Below are 20700 nucleotides of genomic sequence, written 5' to 3'. Positions count from 1 at the left end.
CAACACAATACGTTTCCCATCTAAAACAGCATCCAAGGAGGAACATTTTGTTTATAAAATGTAGGCTAATTCTACACTGTGGGTTAACTTTCATGACGACTTGATCAAGCTCAGCTGTTCTGTGTAGTTTAACACAACCACTGCCTCTTGAAATCAAACAGCTGCATTTGTATCTCTTTTAAATTAAACTTTGTAATGAAGAACCTTGTGCATTTTCCTTGTTTTATTTTGCATGACTGACCAGTTCCTAAAATTACTGGCTAAACAAAAAGAAAAAAGGCTTATAATTTCATAGGACTTTTACATGGATTGTAGCTGCTGAGGCTGCCAGTGCCAGGGGAAACTACTTTTTCTAACCCTTTCCTTGTGCCTCCTCCCTGTTACCCTTCAAAGTTGCTTTTACCTTGTTGAAGGAAAAGATATGGGTACCTGTTTTTTCATAGGGGAAAAGCATGGGGAAAGGTTAAAAGCACTGAGTGCAAAATGCAAAGATGACCTGTTTGTGCAAGTATCAGAACTGCTCTAGAACCTACAGCATTGCATGCTTATTTGAAGACGAATTACAGCAGATGCTTTCTGGCTGTTAAAGCTTGGGTTTTGTTTTGTTTTTTTGACTGAGCTACAGATTCATATTCAATATTTCCTTAATAAGCAGCACAATCGCCCCAAATGACAGGGAGATATGCCTGGTAAGACTGACTGTCCATAGCAAAGGGAGGGGCTGCGTATTTCTTGCCTTTACTATTTGTTGGCATCGATAGGGACAATTTGCAAGCCAGTTGTGGCAACTTCACAAAAAGGAAGAGTCAGTTCTCATTTCTATTGATTTAGTACAACTAGGGTGAGGATTGTTTGATGTTTAACCACCTTGAACATACTAATGGAAAGGCTATTCATGATGAAGGGAATTAGTTTTATGAGTTCACAAGTGGGGACCTGCAGGAAACTTGTGGAATTAGCAACCCGTTCCCCCCACCTTTGCTTCTTTCCCCTTCTGTCTTTTTCTCCCTTCTGTCACCCCTTTTCTTTCACTCTCCATGCTTGCCACTTTCTCCCCCCACCCCAGCTCTCCTGGAATCATAATGGATCTAACTACAGAGATCAGTTCCCCTTAAGCTTGCCAGCTCCAGGTTGGGAAATTCCTGGAGATTTCATGGTGGAGCCTTAGGAGGGTGACGCTTGGGGAGGGAAGTGACATCAGGGTATAATGCCATACACTCCACCCTCAAAAGCAGCCATTTTCTCCAAGGGAACTGATCCCTGTCATCTGGAGGTCAATTGTTGGAGGTTGGCAATGCCAGGTCCCCTGGAGGAAATGTGTGCTTTGTAGGGTGGAGTATGGCATTATACCCTTTTGAGGCTCCTCCCCTCCTCAAAGCCCACTCTTCCCAGGTTCTACCCCTCAAATCCCCATGAATTTCCCCAATCTGGAACTGGCAACCTTTATCTGCCTGTCTTAAGTTTTCCATCCCCACCAGTCTCTGCCTTGGAAAACAAATCTTTCTCCACAGTGGGGACCAAAAGCAGCTCATATTGGTCTCTCCTTTTTATTAATACAATATATGTGACTGATCCATAATCACTCAGTGGGCTTCCACTGCAAAATGGGGGTTTGAGCCTGGGTTTCCCAGACCCTGCTCTGAAGCGGTTTTCATAGGGTGGCTGCTGTTGAACAGTAGCAAGCAGCCAGGCCTAGTTGAGTCATGGAAGTCAGAGGTATCAGGTCATCCAGAGTGCCAGGCCTAGGGTTGCCAACCTCCAGGTGGGGCATGGCGATCTCCCAGAATTACAACTGAACCCCACGCAAGGGAAATTTGTCGCTCTGTAAAGTGGACTATGGCATTATACCCAGCTGAGACTTCTTCCCTCCCCAAACACTGCTCTCCTCAGAGTTCACAAAAGCTCCAAGAATTTCCTAGCCTGGAGCTGGAAACCCTATTCAGGCCCTGGCCCTAGTGAATCCTCCCTCAAAGGCCAAAATAAGGCCTGTAAACGGCCGTGCCCTACTGCTACATCATACTCCTCAAATATTAACTAGTTGCTTTACATTTACAGGGTCAGATTATCAACATGCTAAATGCTTCATTCTTTTCAACACAAATGATACTATATCACCTATTTATTCACAAAGCAGAATTATACCACTCTGGTACATTTCATTTTCAGTTATATAAATAGTCTAGCTGGGGTGGTGCTTTATACTAATATTTTTCAAAGGTGACTGTGAAAGCTGTTGAGCTTTTTCACTTCTCAAAATATCACTACATTCATAGTGATGTATCCTGTGTGAGACGGCTTTTCTGTAGAGCAAACATATTTGCGTTACCAAACCTTTTCTATGGGAACATTCTTCAATGTATAAGGATGGAAAACATTTCTATAAAAATACATCCCTGGATAGCTTAAGTGAAAGTTTGAAAATCAGTATTCCTATTTACCTTTGAAACTAATACTAGTAGCAATGTGGCTACTTTTACTATTTCACTACAGAACGTTTGAAATAATGGTGCAACCAAATGGAGAGACTACTATTTTTCAGAAAGTCCTAGTTACCCTTCAGGGGACTTATGAAGACAGATGCCATCTTTGATCAAATCATGACGTGAATAAGTACCATAAAATCCCATATGATATAGCCAGTACCTGTGAGAAGCTGTCACACACACCCTTCAAGGAATTGCTTTGTGACTCCATGGATCTCCTCACACCCAACCCAACTTAATGACCAGCACTTGTGGGTTAAAAGGCAACATTCTACCCTACTTAAACATCCACAATACTGCATGCCTGCTAGATAAAGCAATCAAGTTTTATCTCCTGTCCCATTAGGTTTTCCAACAAAGTAATTCAAGAGGGGGAAAAAACCCTGGTCCTGCCAGAAAAGGGTTAAAAAATGTTGGGGACATGGAGGCTCCTTAGGTTGTTTTATCCCAGGACTGTCCCTGGTATTGCAACCCTGCTTCTTGCCATCTGTCAACCTCATTTGGCCACTAAGGTAGTTCCTTTCAATCCCTTCCACCCCTCCCAACATCCCATGCTCCCACACTCTCATTCAGCCCACACCTATCCCTTCTCCCTCTCCTGTCCAGCCAGCCAGACACTCCTATCACAATTTTCTCTCCCCTTGGGGAATGCTACTAGCTGCAGGTAGATACAATATGTCCACTGCTGGTACTGAATAACTGCTTTTTATATTCTGGATTTTCATTACATTGCATCTTGACATTTTTCTCCTTATACTGTAGCCAACACTGTTTCAGAAGGTTCTCTTCTTTTCCAAGTGTCTTCCAGACATCACCCCAGGAATGTACCTGTGTATATACAGAACGAGGATCCCAAACCAGGGCATGGGAGATACACAGCTAAATGCCACACAAAGATACAATTCCCTCTATTTCCCAGGTTAATACCACTAAATTTAAACAAATGTATACAGGGCAGAAAAAACAGGCTCTACATTTTGTTTCGTTTTACGTGGGAGATGAAGGTGCTATGACTGATTGCCATTTCATATTTTAAAATTTCTGTAGAGTAGCTAAGATACAGAATTTTCACATTAATTCGGAAGGCATATTTGGGTAGGGAGTAAGAGTGAAGAATAAAACGTGCACTTACAAGATGTGGAATAAGGTTTCTCTATGAATTCCTTACATGTTCGCAGTGGAAAAGATACTAGGCGAGGCACTAGCTTAAACACTATCAAACAGCTGAAGGGGGAGGGAGATAAATTTACTCCATGTTGTCTATCCCACACAATTTCAATGGCATTTTTTGTATATAGCATCTTAATTATTGCATACTGTAATTTAGAAGATGGTCAATTTATTCTTTCCAGCCTTAATCATAACTGTAATAATCTGAAGACTACATACTCGAAAGCTGGCTTGAAATGTGGCAAAGTTCTGCCTTAGAAAATTCCAAAACAGAATACAATAAATATTGAAGGCTCAATTATTTCCTCTTTCACAGATCGTGACATGAAATTAGTGGAATTCTCTAGCAAGTTTAATCAAGCCTGTGTAAATAAAAAACATTCTGATTTTTAACTCTACCATATCCATAAACATTCTTCAGTAATGTACATTCTTGCTTGCCTTTAAAAATAATTGAATTTATGTTAAATTTATGCCAAAAGGTTATGCTCAAATTATGAAGTAGTCTAAGAAAAATTGCAATTGGAAACTAGGTATTATTGGCATGAATCACCAAACTACTTATTGGAGGCAGACAGAATTTCATCATGCACTGTTCATTAATAAACAAGATAATGAACTTGTGCAGCTTTATTAACCAAGGTGAGTACAGCAATATTAGGATCATTTATATCCCTCATCTAGTTTTAGATTAAAATTCATAGTAACCACATGTTTATACAGTCACATTGGGCAGTGTGTTGAAGGGCAACAGGGCAATTTGATGTCTCTCATACTGAAACATGCAGCGACTTTTTATGGTACCATTCTTACCCATCTTATTGCTGGATATGCTCTTTTCTCATGTAAGGTTTGAATATTTTCCTGAAATGGTTCATTGCAATGGATTATTCTGCTAGACTTCAAACAGCATAGCATGGGGAGGGGAAAAGACTAACATAATCCAGCAAACAATCTGTTTTCTCTGTCAGTAAAATAAGGATCTAAAAATCTGTCTAGCATTAGCTGCTGTGTTAAAGTTAACAGACTATACCGGTTTTGACTACAACGAAAACTTTACCAAAATTATAGGAACTGCATCATGGTACAAACAATAAAATTTTACATTCCATATTCCAAGGAAAGTTGGTTACATTTCCAAACACATTACGGATACCTTCAGAGTTATATATTGATTTTTTAGTCATTTAAGAATTTATTACATCACTAACGTCAATAATATAAACATACCAAAACTAAATGTGATTTAAATACATTTTCCATGTACAAAAAGAAAAGCCTGAACAGTTTTCCTTCTTTTTTCTTTTTTTACAATGAGCTGCTAATGTATGTACACAGTGTCAGGAAGGAAACACCATTTTGTGTAGAATAAAATTATCTGAAAATGTTGATATAAAAATCATAGTTAATTGTGTGAGGCACTCCTGAAGCTGGTGGCATTAGCCAAGAGCTCTTTTGGTACAATCCCCAATGCTTGAAGAGCTACAGTAGCTGCTGTGGCTTTAGCAAGCTTCTTATTAGGACTGGCAAAGGTAGGCTTATGTTCAATTCCATTGACCATCACCTGTTTGAGAGAAAGGAAAAAAAACACACTTATAAAATTATCAGGTAAAACTGGTTTCTCCATTCTTAGACAAAAAAGCTACAGAGCTACCTCCCTCATCACACAACTGCAAAAGGAAAATCTGTTCTGACCATTCTCAGTGGTATAGATATGGACAGCAGTCTGTACTTCTGGAGGAAGCACCTCCTTTGGTCACAGGAAGGGTCTTAGGCTTTTGGTGACTCCAGAGGTAGGGGCTTCCCTCAACAATTTCCAGACTATCTCCTGTAAAAGCCCCAACTAGGAAAAACTGCACACATAAAGCAAATAATCTAACTGCCTTAAATGACCCAAACAGGCAAAGGAAGGAGTAGGACACAGTTCTCACCAGAACTTAACTACCTGTTAGTATCTATATGCAAGCCATCTTTGCAGAGGCCACCCCAAGGTTATCATACCAGCCACGTTTTCCAACGGTACTAAAAATAAAGGTGGGCAGATGCCCCTCCCTCATACCACCAACAACAGAAAATACAGTAAGTGATTAAATTTCCCTTTCTCCAATGGTAGGGGTGGGGCAGTCTGTACTTCAGGGATATAGAAAAGCTGTTAATTCCAGCTGTTATATGTCACTTGAGCTACAATTCCTAATTGGGACACCTTTCTGCAAAGGAATAGTATCCACTGAGACAAAATATTAGAGCAGAAACGCCAAGAAAAGGCATGAACCGATTATCCCAGCATACAGACACCCAAAGGAAGTTCCCTCTATGTTGTTGAAGAATGGAGGTTGCAGTAGTTTTCTCTGGGGGTGCAGAGTCCCTAGATTGATTTGGCAGGTCTATACTGCCCATGATGTACATGACACTGACAAAGAGGATGATTCTCATATTGGTAGGAAGGCTTGCTAAAAAGAGAGAGGTAGTGACTCAGACCTTCCAAAGTCCCACATGCTAGACACAAAGGGCTAAGAACCCTTAATACTCATGCATCCTGCAATCCTAGTCATTTCCATTAGGTAGCCTTTGAGGACTGACTCGGATCCCCTGCCAGAGAACAGCACAAAGACCTGGGTGGTGGGCCAGGTCCTCCTGCATATAATGGAGTACTATTGCCCTCCACTATAAACAGAAGTGAAAACATGAAACAGAGTCAGACCAAAGGCCCATCAAAGGTGTAGCATTGTACACCCTGAATGGCAGTAACTCTTCAAGGCTCAGGTATGATTCTTTCACATCCACCATTTAAGGTGGAAGTCTCTGCTCTAGTGCCTACACCCAGCCTGATTCTGTATTTCCTGAGCGGTTGTATTTATCATGGTGCTGCCACCACTCTACCCTGCTGGGCACCTATACCTTTGCAACGACTACATCATTACTCCCAACAAAGACATTGCAATGGTCCTCTCCCCACTGAGAGGTCTGGGGAAGGGGAACTCCCCTTCTCTGCACTCACAGATGCAGAATACAGTCCCTCTAACAATCAGGGCTTGGAGGGAAGAATGAGGAAAACACTGGGGAAGACCAAGTTAATGGTGGTTCAACTGCCCTGTGGCTACACGAGGTGCTGGCAGAGGGAAAGATCCAGGTATAGATTTAATTCCAAATGACTTAATCAACCCTGGCTGGTGGGCTGAAGTTTTAGCTCTAGTTTTTACCATGATTAATCCCTGTGCCCTTATCCCATATTCTTGGAAGCAGACCATTATAGTTCCTATATTTAAAAAAGGGCATCATTCTGATTTGGCATGTTATCGCCCAATTAGTTTGCTTTCTTGTTTAGGGAAATTATATTCTGATTTGGCAAATCTTTTGTTGGGAACGACGGAGTCTGACAATGTCTGCCTGACAACAAATCAGTTTTAGAAGAAGATGCTCCACCTTGGATCACTGTTTGATTCTTTCCCATCTACTTGAGAAATGCATTTTTACCACTACCACCCCCAGCCAGATATTCTTTATGCAGGATTTATGGATCTCAGAAGAGAGTTTGACAATATTCCCAGAAGCAGACTCTGGGATAAATTAAGGAAATCTACTATGGATAGGAGGTTACTGTGGTTGACTGAAAATCTCCATGATGGCCAGAATGCACAAGTCCACTGTAATATCCAGGGCAGCTTATCTAAAAGCTTCCCAAATGACAAGGAAGCTTGGCAAGGATGTTTATTAGCCCCCTTTTTGTTTAATTTATATTTACATTATTTGTCTGCTTGTGGTATAAAAACTGTCATCTTCCTTGTTTAGCTAATCAAGAGATCCTACTCGGTATATGCAGATAATGCGGTTGTATTGTCTTGCGCCCGTATTGGGCTCCAGGGGTTATTACACAAATTTGCCAGTTACTGCCAATATAGTAAATGCAAAGTATTACTACTGTATAAGAAAAAGAACCCTCCTGTACACTGGTGGTCTACTGATGGTATACAAATTCAACAAGTGAAAATGTTTATGTAACTTGGGATACTTTTTTCTCACAATTAATAACTAGTCATTTCATCAAAAGGCTGTGTTGAAGAAGGCTAGACCTTGTATCGAAGGAATATTACGTTTTTTTCAGGTATCACGGGGGGTATTATATTCCTAGCCCTGACCTGGATGGCCCAGGCTAGCCTGATCTCGTCAGATCTCAGAAGCTAAGCAGGGTCGGCCCTGGTTAGTATTTGGATGGGAGTCCACCAAGGAATACCAGGGTTGCTGTGCAGAGGAAGGCACTGGCAAACCACCTCTGTTAGTCTCTTGCCATGAAAACCCCAAAAGGGGTCGCCGCCATAAGTCGGCAGCACCTTGAAGGCACTTTACACACACACATACATTATATTCCTGTGGTGATTCAAGTTTTTAATACAAAAAATATTCCTATTTTGCTTTTTGGGGGCGGCCATTCGAACACACATGAAGCTGCCTTATACTGAATCAGACCCTTGGTCCATCAAAGTCAGTATTGTCTACTCTGACCAGCAGCGGCTCTCCAGGGTCTCAGGCAGGGGTCTTTCACATCACCTACCTGCCTAGTACCTTTAACTGGAGATGCCGGGGATTGAACCAGGGACCTTCTGCATGCCAAGCAGATGCTCTACCACTGAGCCACGGCCCCTCCGTGGTAAATTAATCTTTCAATCTTCCTTTAATTTGTAAATATACTAATATTCCTGTAGTATCATTATGTGCCAGATTGGAAGCTAGAGCTTGGGAATTGGTTTGTTAGTTATTCCAAATATTAGCTCTAATAAAAGCAGATCCTTTCAAATTTTTCTGGTCTTTTTTTACTCCAAACTTCCTCTCATCGGTTTAAGTCCTGACATTATTCAAGGACTTGGTCCTACAACTCTTTCCTTCATTAGGAAACGTGTCCAGGAGATGGATTATTTGAGTACATGTTTTTGTGACTGCAGGGTTTGTTTTTCCTTGTTTTTGGAATCCCCTCGCAGATCACTGCCTTCTTATGCCTTCCATTTGTCTGTCCCAAATTATTTTAGAGCTTTTTTATTGACTTGGTTAAATTGACTATTGACTGGTAGATTAATGAGGACCCCTTTTTCAGAGTATTTGTGTGACTGTTCTTTAGGGAAGATTGGTTTGTTGGTGCACATTTTATTTGAATGTCCCTTCTTTAACTGGTAGATTAATGAGGACCCCTTTTTCAGAGTATTTGTGTGACTGTTCTTTAGGGAAGATTGGTTTGTTGGTGCACATTTTATTTGAATGTCCCTTCTTTAAAACTCTTAGGAATTGATTTTCAACATTTCCTTTTTACCTCACAGTAAGACAATCTCACTCCTTTTAACTGATAGATCTCCTAGTATTACCCTTGCTGTCGCTAATTTTTTTTAATTGTCTGGGCATAAAATCTTGAAGAAGGTGGGTACAGGACTGCTCAAGGTATTTGATCAAATTAGCTTTGAGGAGAGGCAAGGCATTGGCTCTTACCCAATATATATTTTTCTGAAGTAAGCCACAATGTGTAAAATTCACAAGCTACTAACTACTTCAGCTGGAGCAGATAATGTGGAGATAAGGAGTTAGGAACAAAGCCATGAAAAAGTTTACACACGTTTTTTAGTATGTGAACAAAAACAAACTTCTTTCCTCTGACCACACCACTTGTCAAATTATTAGAAGTATATCCATATTTCTGCTTTCCTTTGATTTGGTAATAACTTCAAGCTCCCTCATGCAACAATAAAATGCAATAGTCTCAGCAGATTTGCAAGTGAATTGGATAATCGGCGCAAAATACTTAAGATAAATGTTCTGTTTAGATCGAAAACATGTTGACTGTCCTCCAATATATTCTCAAGGCCCCTTCTCTTGCCAAACCCAAGCACAGATATGAATGGCACACTAACCCTTTCCCTTTGTATTATTCTGAACTATAAAAACAGTACAACAAGCAACCCAAAGCTGACTCTGATTCCATCTTACCTTAAAGAGAAAACATTTGCGATGATCAGGCCCATTATCAGTCACCAACACGAATGTAGGAGGTGGCCATCTTCTTTTATTACAGGCCTCAATCAATACTGAAATTGGATGTTTGCCTTAAGGGAAATAGATTTTGTTTTAGACGTTACTAAGAAACACCAAAACTAATATAACTGAGACACAGTTTAAAGATTCACCTGCAAGATCTTTCACTGCACCGAAAGCTCCATGTCTCTTCTGTGTCTTTTCCCCTACTGCAACCAAACCTAAACAAAACACAAAAGAAAATGTTGGTTATGTTCTTCTATATATCCTCTTCTAACATATACAAAAAGCTAGCTTTTTAAAACAGTCCCAAAAGAACAAGCAGGAGCTGCACTCTGCAAGAGCAGGGGCACAGGCTTCAAAGCTTTCCATTTGATGCTGTTCCTCATCTTCATTCTAATATCCCTACTTACAGTCCATCAAATCAGCTATTCAGCCAGTTACACACAATGTTCTTACTTTCCTTCTTTCAGATGATGACAATGCCACTATTACGAAATGTTATTTTTAAAATATGGTCTAGTGTGCTTTCCAGTTGTATTAAAGGTATAAAGTAGGTGCCTGGACTAAAGAGAATACTTGGAAAACATGCAAACCCTAGCATGATTTGCCTGCTCTCCAGCAACTTTTTGTCCATGGAGAGGCCGCAGCGGCGGAGGGGCGAGGCGCGGTTCTGCGGTGCTCGGTCGCCAGCGGGACTGGCCTCGCCGTCAACGTAAATGCGTGTAAATCCGTTATTACACGCACTTACACTGGGGGTGAGGTCACGCCGCCTCCTAAGATGTTTCCGCCGAAAACCTCAGGAATGTGCTGTTATAGGTCATCAGAGCACTGAGTGGCTTTCATAGACAGAAAAACAGCAGACCCCTATCTAGGCATGTCCTTCTTGCGACGTTTTCTGTAAACAGCAACTTGATCTATACTGTGCTTTCAGGTAGATTGGACAGGATTTGACAAACCATGAAAGAATCTCTGGCCCATTGCTCTGCAGCCTTCTGTGCCCCCCAAAAAGCTGGGGTTGAAGAAGATACAGTTTGAGGTAAAATGGGCAGATGCCACCCGCCTTCCGGCACATGAACTTCAGTGAGCAAAGAAAGAGTGTGGGGAAGCAATTTTGGCTGTTTCTTCCTTGTTGCAGCCCTCCATGCAATATTTCCCTCTGCTCCTGAGGGCCCCCACCCTCTGAAGCAGCTCTTGGAAGAGGGAGACTGCAGGGGAAAGAGATCCAAGTGCATGACTAAAATAAAGGAAAAAATTAAAGAGTCTGTAGTCACTTTTCAAGTTTGCACTGGAGAAGAGCATATAGCAAAAACTGCATGCTACTTAGCAACACTTTTCCATTTAGCCCACATACATTCACTACTTGGGTTGCAGCACACAGAATGTCTTCAACAGAGTGCTGATGGAGCTGAGCTGCAACTTGAAACTTTCTAGTGTGCTGGTGTAACAGCCAGAACCTAAGAAAATGCAGTGGTCTGCAAAGTGACGGCAAATCAGGATAGTGATCCATAATAGAATTAAGCTTAATCACCACTGGTCTACCTAACTTGCTGAAATGGCCTCACCTTTTAAAGCAATCTTTAAATTTTTAGCAAAATAGTACTTTAGAGGAATACATTAATATTTTGCCATACATGCCAACTGCTTGTAATGAGCCTCTATTCCACTTCTGTACCACCTCAGACCTTTGTCAGGCTTTACAGTCACATTTGGCATTCACAGCAGTGAACTTAGTTGGCAAATAATATTGTTTAAAGAGAAACAAATGGTTGCACCTGCTTGTGAACCAGACTGAAAAATAATAGCAAAGAGTTGTCATTTTAGAAGAACACTAGGTAAATGAATTTTGCATTTCTCTCAATAAAGCTCTACTAAAGAAAGAAATGTGACCTTCTAAGCCACACTCAATGAGAAATTCAGTAGAATGTAATTTGTTGACTCATGTTGCTAACCTGTGAAAAGACATTCCTTTGCAATGTAATTCCTTGCACAGAACATTGAAAAACACACAGACACCTTGCATAGTGAACAAGTTATATGTGATGGCCTGGACACATATGTGCTTAAATCACACCCTTCACCACCTGCATAGGTGACCCATCAATGCTAACCCTGCTGACCATCTGGAATAAAATGGACTAAGAGCTGGATGAAAGTACTGTATGGAAGGACTTTATTCTGGATGGTATCCTCTATAAGCAGCACAGCGCCACAGCAGACGAGTGATCCTCATGCAAAAAACTGTTTACAGCTGGAACACCTTTGCTGGATGTGGATGATTCGTACACAGCAGTCAAACTCAAGAAAAAAAGGCTCACCTTTTCGATCTGTCTTAAAATCAACTAAAATAGGCTCCCTGCTTCCTTCTTTATTTTTCCCCAGGCCTTCTCCTTCTCTCCATCCCATCTTTCTCATCAGTTGGGCTCCCATTCCTCCAGTTACAGGGGCAGCTCTGAGAAATTGATCCTACCCAAAGAAAAAAGTACAAAGAAACACATTGTTTAGCCCTTCTTAAAAAATAAAATTACAGAAACTTTCAAGAGTTTTAATTTACCAAACAACTGACACAAAGATACATTTCCCTCACTTTTTAAAGTCAGGTTTCACATGTTAGAGACTTTCCCGCAAATGTTATGTTGAAACAGTATAAAAGTAAATATTTTAATCCAAAATTGGAAATTTAAAATAATCTACTGCATTTACAAAAATAAAAACAAGAATTTAAAATATGCTACTTGGTTCCAATGAATCGCTATTCATCTTGTGAAAGGAGGCTGTGATAAAGGTAACTGGCAACGGGTGTACCTAATTATTGAACAAGATGGAAGCATTTAGAAATGAAAATTCTGATATATTTTTTTAAATCCAACGTTTTCCCCATTTTACACCAAGTGTACACTTAATTTGTTCTGAAAATCCCCATGAAAGGTCCAACGCTCTCTTTAAAAGAAACAGGAACTTAGCCACAATTCAACAATATCATGTAACAACTTTCTTGAACTATTATTAGTCATACTATTTGATGGTGTAAGATTATCAAACAAATTTTAAAGGCATTCTCTTTGCTGTAAAGAACTTTAAAAACTCCTTAAACGTTTACGTACCTAGGCCTCGATGGCCGCAGTGTTGTGAATAGTAGGGCTGGCAATGACCGTGGCAAGGAGGCAGCTACAAGGCAGATTTGGCCCTGAAACAAGTTTCCATATAGAGGGGTGAAAGTTCACAGGCTATTCTGTGAACTATCATCTCTCTTTTCTGCTCCACCCAATGACCCAATGCAACAAAGTGCTAGTGTTAAATATATACATCGGTAACGAAAACAGTCATCATTCTCATGTAGTCTTTTGTAAGATACAAAAGTATCAACCTACACATCAAGTAATTCTTTGCTTTCAATCTGGGGCTGAATTTATTTTCATTTACTGAAAAAAATATTGTGAAAGCAAATGAAGAGCACAGATCAGTGGTCTGCTCTTCATCACAATTACAACACACACCCTTGGCGATACGATTCAAGCTCCCCATTTACTCACATTATGAAACCAAATGATAAAATTTCCAGAACGTGTGTAACATCAATTCCACTAGAATACCTGTACATCATGCAACTGGGTATTACTTTAGAAAAAGATACTCTGATACAAGGACAGGCTGAACTGAGGCAGGCATTACCTCTCTCACTAAAATGTTTTGATTGGTGCAAGCCATGCAGTCTGTGTACACAGAGACACATTAGCCAATGCCAGATACCAACTGCCTAAGTTGATACACCTAGAATGGCTTTTACTTACTTCCATTTTCATCCTCCCTCTTTTTTTGTAGGAACCTCTCATTAGAAAAAGGCAACCATGCAGAGAATGATACAAACCCCAGACAATTGTCACCAGGGATTCCGACTCCTCTTTTGTACCTGCTTTGCAATGATAGAATGTTCATCAACGTCTGTTTCATCACCAATGTGCACCCAGTTCACAAAGACGACACAGGCCAACCTTTTTGACGAGGTCTTTTAGAGGGTGCAGGAATTTATCGTACCCTTTCCCAAAAAATTGGCGGCAGTGGGGGGGGGGGAAGAGTAAGGATAGCCTTTTCAGGTTTAAAAGCAAGACAGCACAATTTAAACCCTAAAAGGATATATTGCAGTCTGTTCATATTTTTGCAGTTCAGCTCTGAAAAGCAACAATATAAACAGGGGTATCCCATTTCCTAAATGGTTTCTCAGCCAGTCCAGTGATTATCATGCTACTGCATTTTAAAGGGAGAAGCTAAAGGAAGCACCGGGGGGGGGGGGGGCTTAAGTCCAACTGGAACCAATGGGGCTTAAGTACTTAAATGCCATTGATTTCAATGTGACTTTAGAATGCCTAACTTCCTCTGGAATGCATCTCAGAAACCTACCAAATGCACCAGAGTTGACCCGGCTAGTTTTATTCACTGAATATTTGGCATCCAAATAGCCTTCAAAGATTAACAAACTATTTCGGAACATTTCCTAACTGCAGCGACATGTAAGAAATTGGTTTGACTCATCCAGCTGAGAGAATTTTCTGTATTTTATATGGCAGCTGCCAACACAGAAATCCTTCAGACTGAAACAACATTAGCAAATTTAGGGCAAGCGTCAGATAGTTATGTGATATATACAAAGCTCAATGAGCATTATCTAGAAACTGAACAAGTGCTTGAAATAACAGAAACACAATGCCATTGGGACAATAACTCAGTATGATTATGGGAGAAAACCCTCTCTTTCACTCTGCTCCTAAAGGAATGTTTCTCTTAACAATAGTACCCGGTTTGCAAGAATTCATACGAAGTACTACCTGCATGTCTATAAAAATCAGACTAGTACAGCAAAGTAGAATTAAGTATCACTGATCTAAGCAAGATAGAGAATTAGAATATTCTAAATATGTATTAAAATATTCTGTCGTGTGATTTTAACAGCAAGGATTAGTTTAAAATAATCGAGACCTGTAGCTTTATTTTCATTAGCTATCCGATAGCATTTGTAATGTATGTAACATACGTTATTCTCATTTCAATATTTACTACGTTGCTTCTCTGGCAATTTTCCCTCTGAATCTTCAGATCCTCTTATGTTAAAGGAAATTAGTGTATTTTAGCTCTCCTATCAATAAACAGAGCCAATGTCTGATGATCCCATTTCCTCTATCTAGACCTGGGGAAGGTTGATCTACATTAAGTTTACAGGACAAGCAATTACAGCCTAATAAATATCTAATAGCAAGAACTTCTGGAAAGAGAAATCACCACCATAAGTGAAGGTCCACTGTGATGTCTAGATTGGCAAATGAAAGGTTAGGAACCAAAGAGGTAAGAAATTACAATTTACCAGATTCATTCAATGCCAAGAAAAGCCCACACAAATGGGAACTCCAAGAATACCCAATCCTGGGTGCAAGGGTGAATACCTATAAAAAAAACACAGAACAATGGACTACAGTGAGCAGACCATGTCTGCTACTGAGTGTATTCGCACAGCCTATAATAATTGTTATATAAAATTTAGCTATATTGCTGTCTAGCAGACAGACCATCTACTCTGACCCAAATAAGTGTTTCTCATAAGCAGTCACCAGCACTTCTTGTGGGCACATGTAAATAGCCTGCCCATCAACACCTGATTTTATTAAATAAGAGACAGCCCTGGTAAGATGGGTGGGCAATACATGGAAGGGGAAAAGCACAGTTAGAACAAATTCTCTATGCCTGGAATGTAGCAGAACCCTAGATATCACCAAGCACAGGGAAAAGGAAGTGAAGCCAAATTTGGCATCAAAGAAAACAACATTCTGTGCTCAAATTAAGTTATGCATGTACTTTTGACAATGATTCAGCTGAGTCAGACCATATGAACCTGTTCCACCAACAGAAGCCCTTTCCTCCTATGCAAGAAGCCTTCTTATTGACACAGGAGGTTCTTGCACCAAAGAAATGTTCCTTGCACCAAAGGAAAGCACCTTCATAGTGGAACAGATCCATGGGATCCAGCCCACTGCTTTTGGATCTCAGAGCTACTAAAGTGAGAGAAACTGTGAGCTTTGCAAAGCAATTAAGTCTTGTTTCCAGATCACTGGGTTTCATACCAGCTCACTGTGGTTTGAGTCTTCAGAGCAGGTGCATCCCATTTTCCCAAGTTATTTTCTGCAATTGTAATGGCAGAAATGCATTTTTTAAAAAAAGTGATGATTTCAGGATACCAAATGCAAGATTCCATGCTCCTGTAGATGTGTGTATGTGGATATACAAATGAAACAGTCCTGCCCTAAAATACATTACCAACAGAAAGCAGATGACTACTTTTGTGACACTTCATGATCAGCCTGAATTGAAATCATGAATTTTAATAGGTCCCAACTTGTTTTAACTTGCTGGTACAGTACATATTCAGGTTCTGGAAAAAATTTTCCAGATTACAATGAAATTATCAGAAATCTATCAAAATGTAAACCTTATGAAAAGTCCAATATTAGCAAGCAATTTCCACATCCTAACCATACTTCAGAAATCTATCAGCCCAGCTTCTAAATGAAATGAAAATGTCTGCCTCCCCCTGCCCCCAATTCCCTGTCTTTACAAGGAGATGCTTACTTTGTTGGTGGATCTTGCATTGCTCTCAGGATACATTAATATTGGCAGTCACTGACTTCTGAAGTAAGGGAAGATCATTATTATAGTCCAACACCAATGAAGCTCTACCCCCTTCTCCTACAAATTTTTCACCTGGGCACTCTCAGCAGCAGGACTCTTGTTCATTGCAGCAATCATGTATGGTCAGCGCAGTCAAGGCCCTCTGGATGAAATCTAGATCCTGAAGGGGGACACAGTACTGGAATAGGGGGAGCTTCAGAAGAGTGCAGCTTTCAGGTCAACTGAGTAACTCATACATACAAACACTCTCACATGCTCACCCCCACTTTACCCAAAATCTCTTGAAGAGCTGCCCTTCCTTTCAGAAATACCTTATTTAGCCAGTTTCCCTTTCCCAGGGAAGTGAAATCACATATTTTCACTTACCCCAAGCTGGCAATCAGGGTTGTACAAAATAATAGTATTTTAGAACTTCTAGTGGCCAAAACTTTTTTTTATTAACATGCTGCAAGTTTACCTACAAAATTTGGTAATAAGATGTGAAAATTAAACTCGAATAACAAAATCTATCAAAGCTTTACAAAATTATTTTGTGTAATAAATTTGAGGCTGAGAAATTAGGTGACTCTTAAAAACTAAATCTTTTTTTAGATTAAAAGCAAACAAAACACATAACTGGATAAAGATCCAAAACTACTTTAGGCCTTTGGCACGTCTTGGGGATTAAAAAAAACTTTCCAGCTGAATGGCAGGTTGACCTGCCACATCAAAAACAGCTTATGAAATTTCAATCAGTTTCTAAAGATGTTGGGAGGGGCTAACCACCTTTGGGTACAATGGATTAGTTGTGTAGTTCTTTTAAATCTGGATCTACGTATTTTACAACTTCACTCTCCCAAGGGTCTCTGGTGTGTCACCACAGACTTATAACCAATACGCAAATAAACAAACCTAAAGGAAGAATGAATGTGTTGCATATGTACTGCGAAGAGTTTAATTTTTCTTTTGCATTTTTGAACCAATTACATCATTGATGATAATGCAAAACAGAAATAAATTCTGACTGAAGCTGTTGTTCCTTTAGGAACACTTTTGAAAAACCTAATGCCCAAACATTTTAAATTACATTACTAAAAAAAATATCAAACAAATGAAAATAAAACCAAACAACAGATTACTACTGGTTTTTAAAAGGCAGCTTCCTTTCTACAACATGAAGCATATTAACAGGCATATCCTTCAAGTTCACGTCAAATGACTGAATTGCAATATGTTCTTCCTTCTTAATTTTTTAAATAAAAGGAAATATTTCAAACTTCAAAATGTAGATGCAGTATTTCACACGTTAAACAAATCATCAATACCACTCGCAGCTCCATAATGAATTCACTGCACAGTTGAATTACGATAATATTCATAAAATGCAAATGCATCACCAATTTTTTGCTCGAGGGGAGTGAGCTTTTATTGCTCTGGGCAATAGTGAATGAGGTCACTTACAAAGAAATTAAATGATCATATGAATATTTACTTGGAAGTTAAATCCCATTGAAAACAACGGGACTCACTCCCTAAGGATCACAGACAAACTATGCAGAGTAACTCCAGTCTAAACCGACTGATTTCAATAGGATTATACTGGATATAGGATTGTAGTGCAAGTGAACTGAACACCAACACTGCTGCAGAAAAGCCTTTTCATTACAAAGTTTAAAACTGTTTAATAGGAAATTATAAGTAGGGCCCTGCGGAGCCTCAGCGGAAAGCTGCTCGCAGCAGAAGAAAGAGGAACAGACCCACAGGATCCAATCCTTTATTCTGCTGTTCTTCTCAGCTTCCTTAGTTGCCTCACTCAACTAGAAAAACGGAAAGGAGAACACATTTCTCTGTAATAAATCTGAAGTTCTTTGATGAAGAGCCTTCTCATATAATACTCAGACATCTAAATAGGATCTCTTTCAAGCTGCATGTGATCTTCCTATAATTGGAGAAACTATATTGTGAACAAGAGGAGGACCTCTGGATCTTCCATCTATGTATGCTACATTAGTACTTATTAATGTAGAACCCCTCTGAGCTCAGGAAGCACACAAATACAGATGTGCCAAAGATGATAAAAGAGCACAGCAGGCCAACCTCAAGAGACTTCAGAGGAGAAATTCTCTATCTAACAATTCTTTGGTATCCCTGGTGAGCCAAACTACATAATGTGAACAGGGGGGATAAATAACCAATGGATATACCAGTGCTTTACCACCCTGATATTCAATAAATGGTCATGATGCAGTTAATCTTTATTAAAAACAGTCATAGACCAGCACAGCTCTTCACTGGTCATGATGCTAAATTTCCCCAGCAGCACTCTTTCCATACTCGGCAGACCCATTTTCAAAATCCTACTGATCACTGCATTGAGAGAGCAGATGACGAAAAGGACTAAGACTCAGGGACGGCTTAGGAGACGGGGGGGGGGGGGAAGTGATATTGCTTACTCTCCATCTGTTGAAGTTTTGATTTATATGAACATATTTTTGTTACTATAAAACTGCAGGACAGCTCAACAACCCAGGAAACTGATGAGTGGGCAGTTCTCCCTCTCTTGAGAAGCCTAAGAAATGGAGACCACAACCAAGAACTGATTTCGCATGACAACAGCTACAATGTGATCTAAGCACACAAATGTAAAATTAGAACATCTGCCACTTGATCCATATAAAGACAGTCTCTCTTAACAAAGGGAAGTAACTGTTAAGTTGCTATGGAGTGGCAAATGCTTAAAGATGGACACTACTCCAGGACACTACCTTGAATTCTTCTGTTTTCATTTAGGATACCATGATTCAAGAAGCACTTGTTCATTCTACTCAAGATTTTATTAAAAATACTGGTATTTACCTAATGGATACACTGCCAATTAAATTATAGCACGTATAGTCTTTTTGTGAACTGTACAAGGGTGATGAAAGACAAACACACAATGAAAACTTCAGCAAAACCTTTGCTAAAATGGTTGCTGTCATTCCATAATCCATGACCACTGGTTCTCCACTTTTATTCCCACAAAGAAAACCAGTTCAGCAGATAAATATTTACAGATAATATATTTACAGATAATATATTTACACTATTTCCCATATACTTTAATTACAAAAGTGTAAAAGTGTATAGTACATTTTATCAACAGAACACAATTATAAAACTCTCCAGTTACTGTATCTAGGTGCTTCTTTCAACTCAACTACACTCAGGTCTATTGAATCAACCACAACCCACTTTTCATATCAGCTGGCTCCAAAAAATGGTGTTCTATAATCAGAGCTATAAGTGGATAAAATTAATTCTGACGGAACAGTATACATTGAGAAGAGATAAATTATTTCTTGTCAAGGCTGTAAAAATATACATATGCTTGCCAGATATACAAGATCACTCTTCAAGGTTTTTGGAACTCTCCAGTACATGTGATTCTCAAACTCACAGTACCAATTCCAGCTCACAGTTCCCCTGGGGTTTGCTCCTTAGAGACATCCAATACAGTACCAGTTCTCTGTGGACATGCAAGTGCTTAACTTAAAAATCTAAACTGTAATCAAAGCCCTCAAAGGTTTTGTTGTCTTTGTTTTGGCCACCTGTTCTTTTCCTGTTTTGGTGCCTCTTTCAATTTACACCTAAGTATTCTTGCCACCTACTAATTTTATTCAAAGCAGATACATTTATGTTCTGATCACCCTCTTCCCTCCATTCTACCCACACTCCTGCTCTACACATAAGCAATGTACCTTGTTAATCCTGGCTCAGCAGCCTGTACAAGTGCTCCCCTCCCCGCGTTCTTCTATGAGACACTCTCAGTCTACTACACCATCCAACAGTCAACTACCTTCTGTATCTCTGTGTCAGACAATTGTTCTCCTCAGAAAAAAAACCAAACCAAACTTCTCCCACATTTTACCCCATACAGAAAAAATGCCGAGTAAAGTCTCCTCTTCTGAGAGCTGACCAGGCAAGTCTGACCCTTTCAGATGGCACAACTAGATCAGGCAGGAATCAGGAGTCTGGCTCTTTTACTAACTTGAGGCACAAAACAAGCCTCCTGTTCATCTCACCATGAGAAGGAAGGTAGAGTCGAGAATACTGAACACTATACAGAGCCTCAGCCTCAATTTGCAGCTTCATCTCTCCAGTTCCAAAGTTGTATCCAACAAAGGTAAGCGAGCAAATGCATTTTTACAGCCCTGTTCATCATCCCAAATTCTACTTAAATCAGGAATCCGGTCAGGTTCTGATGAGGTCAATAACAGAACTACCACAGTCATTTGTACCCACATTTCAGGGTAATTTCAGCACAAGATAGCAGTAACCACGGGAGTAGTACGTTTTAATATGTCGGTATAGAACATCCTCTCAGTTTCTACAGTTTATC

The 20700-nt window shown here is 39.8% G+C and overlaps 1 protein-coding gene across 1 annotated transcript in view; it reads right to left on the bottom strand.

The window, feature by feature from the left end:
• Window positions 1-4690: 4690 nt before the first annotated feature.
• SON (SON DNA and RNA binding protein) overlaps window positions 4691-20700 on the bottom strand; it is a 39143-nt gene continuing 23133 nt past the window's right edge. The window contains exons 9-12 of the mRNA XM_056858218.1: window positions 11984-12131; window positions 9818-9886; window positions 9621-9736; window positions 4691-5217 (exon numbers count right to left, since the gene is read on the bottom strand). Of these exons, the coding sequence (XP_056714196.1) occupies window positions 5059-5217; window positions 9621-9736; window positions 9818-9886; window positions 11984-12131 (492 nt within the window). The 3' untranslated portion in view covers window positions 4691-5058. The remainder of the gene's footprint in view (window positions 5218-9620; window positions 9737-9817; window positions 9887-11983; window positions 12132-20700) is intronic.

Source organism: Euleptes europaea, chromosome 12, assembly GCF_029931775.1.
Source record: "Euleptes europaea isolate rEulEur1 chromosome 12, rEulEur1.hap1, whole genome shotgun sequence".
In the NCBI taxonomy this organism is placed as follows: Eukaryota; Metazoa; Chordata; class Lepidosauria; order Squamata; family Sphaerodactylidae; genus Euleptes; species Euleptes europaea.
This window is presented reverse-complemented; position numbering and strand designations above follow the sequence as displayed.